At 35.4% G+C, this 15322-nt stretch overlaps 1 protein-coding gene across 1 annotated transcript in view; it reads right to left on the reverse strand.

Annotated features, from left to right (window-relative positions):
- IPO5 (importin 5) overlaps nucleotides 1-15322 on the reverse strand; it is a 57916-nt gene that overhangs the window by 24196 nt on the left and 18398 nt on the right. The window contains exons 5-12 of the mRNA XM_032864128.1: nucleotides 11557-11637; nucleotides 8698-8890; nucleotides 5932-6034; nucleotides 4735-4831; nucleotides 4410-4514; nucleotides 2099-2221; nucleotides 1888-2008; nucleotides 33-120 (exon numbers count right to left, since the gene is read on the reverse strand). Coding sequence (XP_032720019.1) covers nucleotides 33-120; nucleotides 1888-2008; nucleotides 2099-2221; nucleotides 4410-4514; nucleotides 4735-4831; nucleotides 5932-6034; nucleotides 8698-8890; nucleotides 11557-11637 — 911 coding nt within the window. The remainder of the gene's footprint in view (nucleotides 1-32; nucleotides 121-1887; nucleotides 2009-2098; nucleotides 2222-4409; nucleotides 4515-4734; nucleotides 4832-5931; nucleotides 6035-8697; nucleotides 8891-11556; nucleotides 11638-15322) is intronic.

Consider the following 15322-nt stretch of genomic DNA (forward strand, 5'->3'; position numbering starts at 1 on the left):
CTCCAACAAAGTGTCCGTCATGCGCAATTTACCTGTCAAAGTCATCATCTTCCAGCTCATCTGCATTTGCCCAATCCTCATCCTCTTCGAGGTCAACCATCATCGCTAACATCTGAGGAACTAAAGCAAATCATCACTTCATACCCAAATACTGTGACTTTTTAATTTTATTAATATCACTGCTTACAAAAAATAATTTTAAATAAAAACCAAAGGATTTACTTTGTCTCTAAGACAGAAAAATTATTTGCCTGTGCCCTCAACATCTGGTTTGTTCATTTTTAACCTTTTTGCCACATTTGCTTTAGATCTTGTTCTGTTTAAGAAGTAACATTAAAAATAAAAGTCAAACTTCCCAGATACTATTATATTCTTTCCTTTAGTCACCAGAGGGTAGCACTGCCTACAATCTATGCCTCTCATTCCCAAGTGTTTTTACACTTGAACTACAGGTTTCTCTGTATACAAAATATAGGACTAGCTCAAGCTTTTAATTTTTACACAATAAATAATACCATATTACATGTATCCTTGGGCAATCTGCTTTCTTCTCAATACACATGGATTTCAACTTAATTCCTTCACAGTGTTCTATTACATAAACACACTATTCTACTGATTGGCATTTTAGTTGTTTCTAATTTTCTCCCTATTACAAAATTTGCTTTGATGAGATTACTATTCACACATCCTTGACAGGTTTGAGTTCAGGGCATGAAAATTGTTACAGGTATCTTCAATATTAATAAGAAAGACTAGCTGTTCAGGATAGTGGTTGCATAAACGTGCACTGCTCCAGAAGTCTGAAAGAAGACCTGTCTTATTTCATTACCATGTGTGAGATGCTCTGGAGCTGTAAGAATCCTCTGCTCCACACCTTTCATCAACAGTTGATAACTGTTGAACTTTGTGGCAACTTGGGACTCCACAACTGCACTGGTGTTTACTGATGCTGAGCAGCCCTCATTAGCTTGTTCCAATTCCTCCCTTATGAATTTCTGGTTCCTACCTGTTGCGTTGCCTGTTTGCTACAGACCTGAACTTGCTGAAGTGTGTGCAACTTATCCTTTGTTTTCACTTACGGTATATTCGGTCAAAAACTGTTTTAGTATTCGCAAATTTAGCAATGTTTGCATCTATGGTTTGTGAGTCACTCTTAAAAAACAAAACAACTTTCTCTACTCTCAAGCTTTACTTTTAAAAAGTATTTATCATTTAGGTATTTAATCAACCCCAAATTGGTTTTTATAGGGTATTTGAGGTTGGGATAGATTTTTGCCACAGAATGACCTTTGGTCAACTGTCTATCTTTTAAAGTCCGCCGTATTTCCAGGTGAATGGATCCACTCATAGATCCATCTGCTTCCTATGATCCATTTGTCTCCCTTTATCACCAACAATTTCTAAATATTCACAGGTGAGAAGGCAAGATCTCTACTTTGCTCCTCTAAATTGTCTTGGCTACTTCAGGACCTATATTATTTTACATGAATTTTAGGATCAACCTTATGACCAACTTCATTGGATTTTGACCAAAACTGTAATAGGTTCTACATTAGTTTGAGGAGAACTAATATTTAGTTCTCCTATCAGTCTTTCAACATGTTACCCAATTTCTCCCATAAAAGTCTTCCACATCTTTTGATTTATTTCCAGGTATCACAAGTCATGCCTACAACACTGGGATTTCAGAATATCTGCGGCACAGCCACCGTGCTGGGTCCATGCACATAGATACGTACAAAAAGACATTTCTCCACATTCATCTGATAGTAAAAGAACATTCATTATATTCTCAGCAAATCTGTGAGTTTACACAAGTCTCAGCAAGTTCATCCAACAATTTTTCTACTTTTAACACAAATTATTTAAAGACCTTTGACTTACTGGTCTGTGCAACAATGTTGGTATGTTTTCTTAACATAGCAGCTGCAGTCTCAGATAGGGTCACGATTACCTCAAGGGCAAGCTGGCGTTGCATATTATTGAGGCTGGTGTCTCCACACAACTACAGAGAAGATGTATTAGTAGGTGTTTAATAGTTTAGATTACTCACTAAGAAGAATAAACAGATCATTTACCGAAATACCAAATTTACCTTAAGACTTAGCTGTAAAGTAGCTTCTAAATGAGGACGCAAATACTTTGGAACAGTATCTGCGATCTCAACAAGGGATTTGAGGACTGAATCGTCATTCTGGTAGCACGAGTCATTCACCGCCTGGAAAAAATGAAAAGAGAAAAGGTCTATGTCCAAGAGTCGCTTTACAGATGTGATGCCTCACTGTCAAAACATTGGTTAAGACGCAGACAACAGAGTAATATTACTGAAGAGCATTTTCACTAAATAACAACTTAGTAATCTATAGAAGCAAATTCACAGCCACATGTATACCTTCCTTTTGACTAAAATTAACTAGAAACATACAAATATTTAAATCTAAGTCAGAATTATAGTAACTAGCACAATAAACTTAAGGCTGTCAAGGAATTCTTTTCATGACCAGAAGGAATCCCTTTCATCTGTCCCTCCAATATCCATATCCTCGTCTTTTTCAGACATGGAGTAAATACTAGACCTTATGTATGATACATTTAAAGTGTCCAGGGACACCTGAGTGGCTCAGTTGGTTAAGCGTCTCCCTTCAGTTCGGGTCATGATCCCAGAGTCCTGGGATCGAGTACCACATCCCAGTCCTTACTCAGCAGGAAGCTTGCTTGTCCCTCTCCCTCTCCCTGCTGTTCCCCCTGCCTGTGCTCTATCTCTGACAAATTAATAAAATTGGAAAAAAAAAAAAAGTGTCCAATATTACTCAGTTTATTTCTCTTTGACATCAAGCTAGCTCACTGTGGTATTTAAGAGTATATTTGTATGTACCATTGCCTATTTCAGAGTGACAACTCCTAGAAGTTTTGGCTAACATTTTAACTTACTCTAAATTCGGGAGAAGAAAAATCTGAGATTAGACTTAAGCAGTGAGTAACTCCCAAATTTTTTAGGTAGTAAACCACTAAAAAGACAGAATGGAAAAGTTCATGTTTGTCATTGACCCAAATTATCTTTTCAGTTTGACAGCACAGGGAGAAAAGTTTCTACTGGACCCAGCAAAATTACTCTGAAATACGCAGAATACACACAGGTCTTTTCAGTTTTAACTCCTCCAAATCCTCTCTAACCCAGTGGTTCTCAAGGGGGACACTATTTCTCCCAGTTTTCTTGGTTGTCACAATGACTGAGGAAGGGCAAAGTCTAGGGTTTCTAGATAGCCCACATCTGTGACACAAATGCTCCCGAAGAACTCACAAGACAATAAAAGTCAGATACTTCTAAAAATGAAAAACTCGTTTATAATGATCTGAACCTAAAACCTAACTCACAAATTATTTTTTGACTGCTTTTAATGTACCATGATTTCTCCCACCCAGAAGTGCAAATACTATATAAATCAAGAATGGATACATACTTTGTTCTGTCCAGATTTTTACCGTTTCTGGAAATCAAATCATCAATACTAACAGCATTCATGGTGTTTGCCTTGTCAACGATATCTGTCAGTCCACATGTTTAGCCACCATGTTTGTATATGTCAATTAAAAATCACCGAGTGTATGTCTTTTGTTGTAGCCATGCCCTACCATTTATAGATTGAAAAGCATGCCATTTTACAGTTTATTCCTTTCTTTTTATTTCTTCTTTGTGTTAACTTAGGGCAATATATTTGTATTTTTAAAACTTGTATGTGTACATAAGCATGTTACCTATGCATTTCAAAATAGAATATGCAGTTATTACAAAATACAGGTCTAACAAGCTGCTCTAACTTATACAATCTTCTTTTACTTTCTGATTAAGGCAGAAAAGTATCCCTAAAGTAATAACACCTTTGGGATCCAATACTGACAACCATAATCTGTTCACTTTATAGTACAAACCATTTCAAGTCCTGGGCTTAAGAGTAAGGACTACTGTCCAGTTTGGGTTTGGATCACGTTTCTGTCACTTTCCAACACTGTGATTTTGGGCAAGTTTCTTAACCTCTCCTCTTTAGCTTCTCCTTATGTCAAATGGGCATTATGTTTCATGGGTTATTTGGCTGATCCTATGGTAATAACTTATGTGGTTATATATTCAATAGCCATAAATTGCTTTTATCATTTACATTCTAGAAAAATTTGAAATCCTAAATATTTTAAAAGACCAAGAGTCTATGAAAGGCAAGAGATCAGAGTTCAGTGGGGACAGAGGCTTGCATGTTTTGTTCACTGCTGAATCCCCAGAGTCCAGTGCCAGCACACAGTAGGCAACAAAGATACTGAATAAATGAATACAACAGAGAACTCTGATGGGACCTTAAACTACAGAAAACCAGTAGGATACAACTATCACTTGTTTTATACTGTTTTCTTACCTGTAAGAATCCAGGTAACAAGTCTGCAAAATGTTTGAACAGGGCAACGTTATGCTCATTTGCGAGTATAAATGCAGCTGTCGCTCTAGCAGATAATGTCCTGATCTAAAATGAAGACAGTAAAATATGTCAAACGTGTGAAATTGCTGATGGATGCAGGTTCAAGATTTCTTACTCAAGATGAAATTTTTCTTCATCAGTAAAACTAGTATTTATATTTTGAAGTATTAAAACTAAAGATAATCACCAAATACATACATTTCCTCCGCAAGTTAAATGTTCTATTAAATTAGGTGTTAATATTAATGGAATTGAAATTATTTACCGATGCATGTTCCTGATCTTGCATACACTGAACTAACATCCGTTTGATAACATCTAAATAGTGTTGCTGTTGGTTCCCAAAAATTCCAGGAAAATTCCTAAAAAAGATCCAAATGACATTATATTTTAGTGAAGCATCAGCTAGAGCATCTAATGCTCTAATCTAACCTTAAACATCAGCCTGACCCAAGGGTGCATTAACTTAGAAGGCTGAACATCATCTGCCCATCCTCCAAGCAATCCTCTTTTGGGGTTGGGCAAACGGCAACAAACAGAGTGGAGAGGATTAGACTGACAGCAGGGGCAATCCAGGCGCGCTCACATGCTACTCGGCAGCCAATCCCAGCCCCATGCTTTATCCTTATCACTCTGCCTCCGTAGGAAGGTGACCTGGAGTACAGGACGGGACAAAAGCAAGTACAAGGTTTCAGATGGTAGCTGCAGTAACCATGCTGCCTGACAATCTGCTCCTAGACTCGGTCAGTAATCCAGGTAGTCCAAGTTCTGCTCTACTGCAACTGTGGTTAGCAATTACACTGAATACTTTCAATTAACTCTATACCCTGGATTACCAATATAGGTGAGATACATCTGAAAACTGAGGTAGAAAATAGTGGAGTATCTACCCTTATCCTTCTCTGATGTTCAAGGCAGATATCATTTTTAAAAATATACAATCTTGGAAAGTTATAAATCCAATTATATTTTTATCACAGAACTGTATAACATGGACATATTTTTCTTAGTGCAGATAATCAATTCTCAACTTCAACCATTTGTTTATAAGTATACAGAAGTTTATTAAAATACTGTATTAAGTTTGGTTATAGAAGATCCAGAAAACAATGGGGATTCACCAGCCTTTTCTTTCAAGATTTCATCATTCAAGTGGCTTTTTAAAAGATATATTTATCCTAGTATACTGTGTCAATCTCCAAATAAAGAAGAAAATATCTTTCATGGAATCATAGAAGACAAAGGATTTAAAAAAAAATGCAGAGAACCCTTGTGTACAAAAAAGGATTATAAAATGAAATTAACAGCTTTTTTTAAAATCAATTTTACTTCCAACATAAATACAAAGTTCACCTAAAGGCATTATTTAAGTCTAAAAAGTCAGACTAAAACAATCAATTAAAATGCATTTTGCATATTCATGACATTCAATTTTTCAGGACATTAAGATAAATGTATGTACCAGAAAATGTGAAGGGCAGCTTCCCGCAGTCCCATATTTTGAGAGCTCACTGAATCAAAAAGGAACTTCAAACCTTCAGGCCACTGATTATTGCCATCTTCATCTAAAAGTAAAGAAATCCAGGCACAAAGTGTGTAAGTCAAAACTTCCATTTTTGGAAGGGTCAAAATGAAGGGTCATTCTTTTCATTTTATAAGCCTCAAAGTATGTAGCAGTAGAAAATGTCACATGCTCTACATTTAAAAGAAAAAAATCCTAATACAATTAGGTTCTTTAACCATAAACAGGGCATTCTAATCTTGTAAAAAAAGCAACCGTGTTTTTGGGTTACATAAGAAGAGATATCAACAGTGGTTATTTCCAAGGAGTAGCATTTGGACATGACTATTTGATTGGTTAATTCTTATTTACACTGTTGCTATTAAAGAGTTTATTTTTTAAAAGAATTTATTTTTACAAGAGAGAGAGACAGGGTAAGTGTGTGAGTGGGGGTAGGTAGAAGGGAGAAGCAGATTCCCTCAGCAGGGAGCCCGATGTGGGACTCCATCCCAGAACCCTGGAATCATGACCTGAGCCGAAGGCAGATGCTTAACCAACTAAGTCACCCAGGTGCCCTTGTGGTTTTCTTTTAAGTTTTTATTTATTTATATACACTATTGCTATTAAAGAGTTTAAAAAGAAGGCAAAGTTAATATTTGGTATCAAGGTCTTGAAGCCAAAACACTGTAAATATTACCTTCAAACTGGAGAAGATCCCAGAGTGGAAATCCCAGGACCCAGAGCAGTACTCATGCTAACAAGGTGCTTATTTTTAAATCAGATTTTAAAATAAAGAATTTTTGTGGCACTTTGTAATAAAAATGAGTGACCACAAAAATCTGTACTAGTTAAAAGACTCATAAATTATACTGTCACAAAGAATTTTAAAAGTTGTAGAAATTACAGATGAGTTATGTATGCACTTTTCCTTTTTAAAAAATTTCCCTTTCCATATTTTCTGATTTTTTTTGAAATGACAAATGTGCTACTCAGCTGACATAAAAAAAAAAACAACAAAAAAACAGAACACCCTTAATCACTCCGTTTAACATAAAGATCATGCTTGGGGTCTGGGGGAATGAAATCACTATTTAAAAAAAAAAAAATCTATGGAGAGCATACTTCGAAACATTCTGGAAACCTTTCCATTATTAAGTGATTTTGAATTAGAAATGATATGTACACCTAACACAATTCTTATCTGCACACTTAAACTTGAAAACAGATTTTCTAGGCTACTTTAAAAATTCAAATTTAAAGGTTTCAGGGGGTTTTGAACTTATTTAAAATAATTTAACACATTTCCTATTTTTAAGAATTGGCTGATATCAGTCAGCTGACTTGAAAAACTGACTTGGCATTATTGGTAGTGGAGATTAAGAAATTAGCGTCATACCCTAATACCCAGCAACTGCACTACTATTTATCCAAAGGATACAAAAAAGTGGATTCAAAGTGGGCATGTGCACCTCAATGTTTGTAACAGCACTAGCAACAATCGCCAAATTATGGGAAGAGCCCAAATGTCATCTAATTTAAGAAACAAAACAGATGAACACAGGACAAAGAAAAGAAAAATAAAATCATAGAGGGAGGCAAATCACAGAGACTCTTAACCATAGACAATAAATAAACCAAGGGTTGCTGGAGGGGAGGTGGGCTGGGTATAGGCTAGATGGGTGATGGGTATTAAGGAGGGCACGTGTTGTGATGAGCACTGGGTGTTGTAATTAAGTGATGAATCACTGAATTCTACTCCTGAAATCAATACTACACTGTATGTTAGCTAAGTATTAAATTAAAAAAATATTAGTCATAATTTACTAATAAGCACAACCAACAATATTCTCCCTAGCCCTTATCTTCATGAGGCATCCTTTTCAACCTTTAAAAAGACTGCCTAAATGAATTGAGTTTAACATCCTATCTATGAATGGGGTGCTAGGCTGGTGCAGCTGGTTAAGCATCTCTTGGTTTCAGTTCAGGTCATGATCTCAAGGTCATGAAATCAAGCCCTGTTTTGGGCTCTGTGCTCAGCACAGAGTCTGCTTAAGATTCTCTCTCCCCTCTCCCTTTGCCCTTCCTCCCCCCACTCTGTGTCTCTAAAATAAATAAATCTTTTTAAAAAAATCCTATCTCTGAATCAGTCAGAAAAAAAAAAAAGCATATTCAATTACATTAATATTTTTAGTGTGACCAAAAAGGGTTTTGATTATTGGTAAAATGCATTTTTAGAGATTTTCCTTTTATTTCACTGTTTAAAAACATTTTGGGGGTATTTCATAAAGTACACAGTATAGTGGTATAATAGCCTATGTGCATAATTTACTAAAATACAAATATAATAGCAAAAACTCCTAGAGTCAACACATTTTTGCTTCTGTTGGCAAGTTTAATCTACAAAGTAGGTTGTAAGTTACACTGTGCTTTCAAAACTTTACAGATTAAGGAGGAAATAAAACTGACAATTTTTAAGCGAACTACAAAATTATTTCTCCACACAGATATTCTGAAGACCAACAGATATGTACTATGACTATACTTCATAAACATCTGTAATTTTTGGCTCTCAATGCAGAATCCATCATCACTCTCATTTCGAAGAGAATAAATGGTACTCAGGTACTTAAGAATCTTCCTTTAAGAAGATTCAACTGGAAAAAAAAAAAAAGGAAGCTATACTCATTTTCTTCTAGAACATAATAATGAATGTATCTGCATACACACCTATTAAATTCCTGGCCAGCTCAGCAGCAATATCACAAATTTTTTTCCTCATGCTGGACTGGGGTTCCATTTGAATAATCATCAGTAGTTCACTCTTGATGGCGGTCTGAACATCAGAAGGAAGAGCTGGATAGACTTCATCAAATGCAGAGGACAAAAGACGTCTTAGGAGAACAGCAGCCATTTGTCTAGCCTATAAATGGATAATGTGGTTAATAACTTGGGTGTCTTAGGAGAGAAAAAAATTTCCAACAAACTACATTCACTCTACCATTGATGTATTTTACTATTCTATTTTTACAATTCATTTCAAAAGCACTTAGATTTAAAAAAAAAATAGGTAAAATACACAAAACTCTAGTCATATTAGCCTACTGCGTTGAAAATGCTACCCACAATCTGATTTTTGTTCATAGCTAAGGAAAAATCCCTGAACACAGATTACAAATAGGAAAATTCTTAGCAATGATAAACGTGTCTTTAATTTCTACTTTTAATACATTCTTTTAGGAAAAAGAAATTAATATACCCTTAGGATGCTCCTTTCCTACTTCTCCATCTGGCTCTCATTCTAGTGTACCTAATCTGACTCCTAACCTGGCCTATCTCGCTGTATCACAGCCCTTTCATTAGCCTCTTAGAGAACATGCTATCAAATCCACTTATCTTTATGCTTCAGTCCAGCAAACAAACATTACAAGTTTCTAATGCCTAAAAGCGCTAATCAATCTCAATGTGTATATTCTTATCCCATTTAAAAATCTGTAAAATAGGGGTGCCTGGGTGGCTCAGTGGGTTAAAGCCTCTGCCTTTGGCTCAGGTCATGATCTCAGGGTCCTGGGATCGAGCCCCGCATTGGGCTCTCTGCTCGGCAGGAAGCCTGCTTCCCTTCCTCTCTCCGCCTGCCTCTCTACTTGTAATCTCTGTCTGTCAAATAAATAAATAAATAAATAAATAAATCTTTAAAAAAAAGAAAATCTGTAAAATATATTTAAGTTTGGCATTTTCTGTATAATATTCCTTTACACTATTCTAAGATAATTACCGTTTTAAAATTTTATCATATTAAATCAACAAGCCATTGAAACTATAAAACCCAATTTTTCATGTTTTGTTTCATTTCTGGATGGCAACTACTCATTATCACTATAATCAGTTTGGGACGGTGACCAACAAAAAGGAGTTAAGCTACACAAATAAAATGTGCCAATTTTTTTCTCAAGTCACTTTTCACTGAATCTTTTTATCTTATTACTTTTGGCAAAAAGCAAACTTTTAAAGAAATCTTTAATGCTCTAGAAAGGATTCAAAGTGGTTAAAATCCTTGTAAAAGCAGTTCAAGTTTATGCAGTTCTCACACTTACATTGACAACTATGAAGCCACAATCAAGATCCTGAGGCTAGTTCACAATCATCTAATTCCTAAATCAAATCAAGATTTAAAAAGGGTTCAATATATGTTTTTAAAAATAAAATTCGATAGTTTTTAGTAGTATTTATTCTTGGCTTTAAAATTTGTTTCATAGCGGGCGCCTGGGTGGCTCAGTTGGTTACATGCCTGCCTTCAGCTGATGTCAGATCTCAGGGTCCTGGGACCCAGCCCCACATTGGGCTCAGTGGGGAGTCCGCTTCACCCTCTCTCCCTCCCCCTCTTCCCTATCCACGCCCTCTCTCTGAGCGCGCTCTCTCTCAAATAAAATCCTAAAAAAAAAAAATCTGTTTCACAACTAACTTGATTCAATCTTTAACAATTAAAGTAGCCAACTGTTTTTAAAGATGTTACTTTACATTTGTTCTTTATATTTGAATTAAAGAATCTATTATAAAGGTGAAGAAGTGCCTTCTGTCAGCTATTTTTAGAAACTAGAGCACTTTATACTGTTTTCTAAGCATCACCAAAGAACATCAAACTGCCAGTTTAAACTAAGTGACCATAAGAAGTCAGGTGTAATACTATGGGGAAGTTTAGTATGACTTCCATTTCCCTCATGCTTTAATATTAGTAAATAAGCCTCACTATACAAATTAACTTTAAAAAAAAAAAATCATCTCTGTGCCCAATGTGGGGCTCTAACTCATGATCCCTAAGATCAAGAGTTATATGCTCCATGAACTGAGCCGGCCAGGCTTTCCTCACTTTACAAATTCTCAATTCCATGTTTCATAGGTGGGATTGGTTTTCTAGACTTGGTGGGGTATTTTGATACCTTTTCCAAAATAAAGAAAATATTCATTTAACATTGAATATATATAAGGGTATTACTTCTGGAAAGGAAAAAAAAAATCCACTGCTAAATGCATAGAAAAGCAGTAAGAAACAATAAATCTGAATTTGGTAGAGTAACAAGGTCATCTACTAAAAACCATGATTTAAAAAGGATTCAACAAAGTGTCTCTGCTCCTAAACATCTTTAGCACATATTCTTTACTACCTAGAGATGACTAGAAGCATATAAATTTTGAAGACAGACAATACATATTCTCTTAGAAACATCTGGCAACACATTAAAACACCAAATGAATTAATTTCCTCCTTTAGAATGAATTGTTTCATGGAAGAAAAATTTTTTTTCTACAGCTACAGAAATCACTTAAATTTAATATATTTTTATGTAATCATTTGAAAACCATTAACTTAAAGTATCCTGGACACATCAATTGACACAGAAAAAAGAAATTTCATTCTTAATATAGGGTACTCAAAGAAAACTCTTAACTGGAAAATAGGTTCTAGCAAATACTAAGTTCAAAGTTCTGGTAACACCTATGCAGTCAACAACAGTTCCCATTACCCACAGACCACCATCTAATACCCAACTAGTTTGTTAGAATGTCATACTCTCAAATACTAAGGTATACCTCCTCAGCAGCTGTTGTATTTCTGATGGCTTGTAAGAGGAATGTGATCTTTGACTGGCCTGGGATATTCTCATAGGTTTCCTACAGGGAAAAAAAAGTTTAAGGTTAGAGTATGTTAAAAAATGTCATAAGCACATGAGTGAAAAGAAGTGCAATGAAGAATGGGCAAGGTCCATGCACAAGAAACCATGTCATCTAGGTCTGTTGGTAAAATTCCCCCGTGAGACACAAAATACAATTCAGAGGAAAGAAAGGATGTCTAGAGAGTGACTTTCAAGCTCCCTTCTACCTTCAGCTCTTAAATTTTTCTAATGTATGTGCACACCTTCCAAACTTTTGCTTCTCTGATGAACAAAACTTAAGGCAAAAGAGGGCCAAAAAATTCTTCAATGTGACCTGAGCTACCATGTTATTAATTAAGGGCTCACTTAATATCCCTTTACATCATGGAAAACTACTTATCTTGTCATCATTTTCTAGATCAGATGATATAGAATGGTTCAAGTTACCACTACTTAACAACCATCAGAGATACATCTCAGATGAAGGAAGTCCAAGAAAGGGAAAGAAAGCTTTCAAATTCTTTACACTAATTTTTCTTTCAAGCAAAGATTATACTAAAACTTATATACATAAATAAATGAACATGGCCAGGAGACTTTATTATAATTTCTTTAATATTGTTTTAATAATTATCTAGAAGTCTAGGTTTTGTGAATTAAGGCACTTTGTTCCTCCTCCATGAATAATGTAAAATGAGAGCACACTGGTTAACAATAAAAAGTTGACACCAATCAAAAGATGATCATCAAACTGGATCAAAATATAAGATATGCATTTTCTATAAAAGTTGAAGAGAAGTATAGATTTATGTGCACGTATAAGAATTCTAACAATAGCAATCTTTTAGGGTGGAAAACACATCATTCTCTGAAGTATACTTGGAATCGTTTGCCCCAAGAAGACGCTTACCTTGCCTGCTCTCTGAGAACCACCACCCCATAACCCACCTGGTTTCTCTGGACAGAAGTGACAAGGAGAAGGGAGGGAACAAAGGATCTCCCTGAATCCACATCTACCTTATTATAACTTTTATTAAGTACTCTTTGGCATCTCTGAGATAGTGACAGATAAGGAAATAAAGGCTCAGAAGTGAAATGACCTGCCAAAGGTCACATACAATAAGCAGTAGAAAGAACTCTGGTTTTCTGAGGCCAGCTGTACTAATGCTCGCTCTTTCTGGGTTTCACTCCTGGGGGTCCATCTGACTCCACCAACCAACCAGTTCTATTTATGCAGTGTGCTACACAGTTTTCAAACTTCTCAAACATATCTCAATCCGAAGAATACATGCAGGGGAAAGATTTCAGTACCTTCTGATAACCTCAAGTTCTTTTCAAGTACATAGGCACATAAGAACGCAACATCGCTAAGAACTGTGACAACCATTTACAGCTAAAGAGATGGTCTGAATTTATGTATACACAAATGAGGTAATTTAAGTAGAGATATTCATAAGATGATTGCAAAAATGGCTATGCACCTTGAGGTTTCTCACCTAATCTTTACAAATTTAACTGAAAGACCAGTTATAGCCTTTCCATTTAAACACAGTCTCTCACAGTACAATAAAAATGCCTTTTTAGTCTTTGTACCTAGCCTAGCCCCCATGCACTACAGATGCTATAAATGTTTAACACTTTAATTTCCAGTGGTCTAAATCAAGTTTCAGGAAAAATGCTTTACTAGGATATCACTCTCAGAAAATCTTGCCCATCTGGGACGATTGATTCGACAGTTGTACTATGCTAATTTTAATAGACACTTATAAAAGATAAGTCAAATACTAAACTCTATTCCATAAAGAATTAGAAGTCAAAGGTGAAAGAGTTGAGTATGAGTGACATCTGACTCACTGAGTCAGGGTTCTCCCTTAGAGGGTTCTCCCCATTTGTTCCATTCCACTGTGGCAATCCAGATATAGTATTACATTTACACCATAACACTGGTCAAGGATAATAGTTTGGCAAAAAGAACACAGCCTTAAAATCAAGTTATAGCCAAAATAGGCTGAGTTTCACCAAAACAAGGATGGTATCTCTTTCTCCTTGTATTCCTAGCACCTATCACACTGGAGTGCAGCAAATACAAAGAACATATATAAAAAGACTATATAAAAATACAACTATTCTTTCTAAGAATATTCCTAGGCCAGGCAGGTTCAGTTAATGTTGCCAATGTCATGCCAAACAAAATTTCAATTCCATCTGATTTCACCATGCGCAATCAGACCACGTAAAGCAGATTTCACCTCCCCCTTTCCTGCCCACAAAGAAGAAATGTTAGTAAGTACTGATCTCACTCATTCCATAAATATTTATCGTGAGCCTGCATATTAAGAGGGGACAAGTTTCACCTAGTACAACAACTTTTACCTATAAACACCCTGGTTCCTCAATAATCAAGTACATTTTTCAATATGTTGTCTTCCTTCAATTAAAACCTCATTAATGAAGTTCTATATTAGAATCAATCAAAAACAAAGTCAATGGAGAAAATAAGAATGTAAAATCTATGCATATGATTAATAAAAAATACTTAAGCTTATGTCACATAAAAATGTCTCATCATGAATGCCATGGCCATTCAACTTTGTATTATCTGTCAACTACTTATTTAATTGTTTATTCATGTTATTGTGTTTTGAGACTTAGGGGCATTGAAATTTTCTTCAAGCATCAGAAACTTTTGTAAAGTTAAAGAAAAAAAAAAATCCTTGAAGATTTAACAGAAAATATAAAGCCCACCGAATGGTTTATACAATGGAAGTTTTAAAAACTTTTAAAAGTTTTGAAGAGAGGGGCGCCTGGGTGGCTCAGTGGGTTAAAGCCTCTGCCTTTGGCTCAGGTCGTGATCCCAGGGTCCTGGGATCAAGCCCCGCATTGGGCTCTCCGCTCAGCAAAGAGCCTGTTTCTCTTCCTCTCTCTCGGCCTGCCTCTCTGCCTACTTGTGATCTCTGTCTGTCAAATAAATAAAAAAATTAAATTAAAAAACAAAAAAAAGTTTTGAAGACCTTTAATGTTTTTAATATATTACAATAAAAGTCTTCTACTGTACTTGATTTCACATTTGAATATAAAACAAGTCACCTTACTCAACAGTTTGGTATTTGTGTCAACTAAGTATTTTTATTTTGACTGAGTAAATTACAAAGATATCTACTGACTGTTTGCCAATTCTTTAGTTAAAAACATTTCCTATATTTGCTATATCAGACTGTAATACTCAATTTAGTTTGATTACTTATAAACAGCTCATTTCATAAGGCAAAAAAAGGGGTATGAAAATATTATATGCAGATTTATTTTTCAAATGTTTTCCTTTCTTAAGAAGCTCTACTTACAATCCAGCTTTGTGTTATGTGAGACCAGGAAACTACCCCTTTAACATTTACCTTTTTTTGGGTGTCAAATAAATAATATTTTACTTTTTAATACCTAATTTACATATTGATATGTTTCCAGGATACACAAAGTAAAATAGAGTCTCAAGAAAGTAAAAATAGAGACTAATAGTATAGTTGACCCTTGAACAACATGGGTTTGAACTGCATGGTTCCACTTATACATGGACTTTTTTTTTTTTTTTTTTTTTTTTTTAAGATTTTATTTATTTATTTGCCAGAGACAGAGGGAGAGAGAGTGAGCAAGCACAGGCAGACAGAGAGGCAGGCAGAGGCAGAGGGAGAAGCAGGCTCCCCGCCAAG

The sequence above is a fragment of the Lontra canadensis genome, unplaced genomic scaffold, assembly GCF_010015895.1.
Source record: "Lontra canadensis isolate GAN:19392208 unplaced genomic scaffold, GSC_riverotter_1.0 scaffold26, whole genome shotgun sequence".
NCBI classification, from domain to species: domain Eukaryota; kingdom Metazoa; phylum Chordata; class Mammalia; order Carnivora; family Mustelidae; genus Lontra; species Lontra canadensis.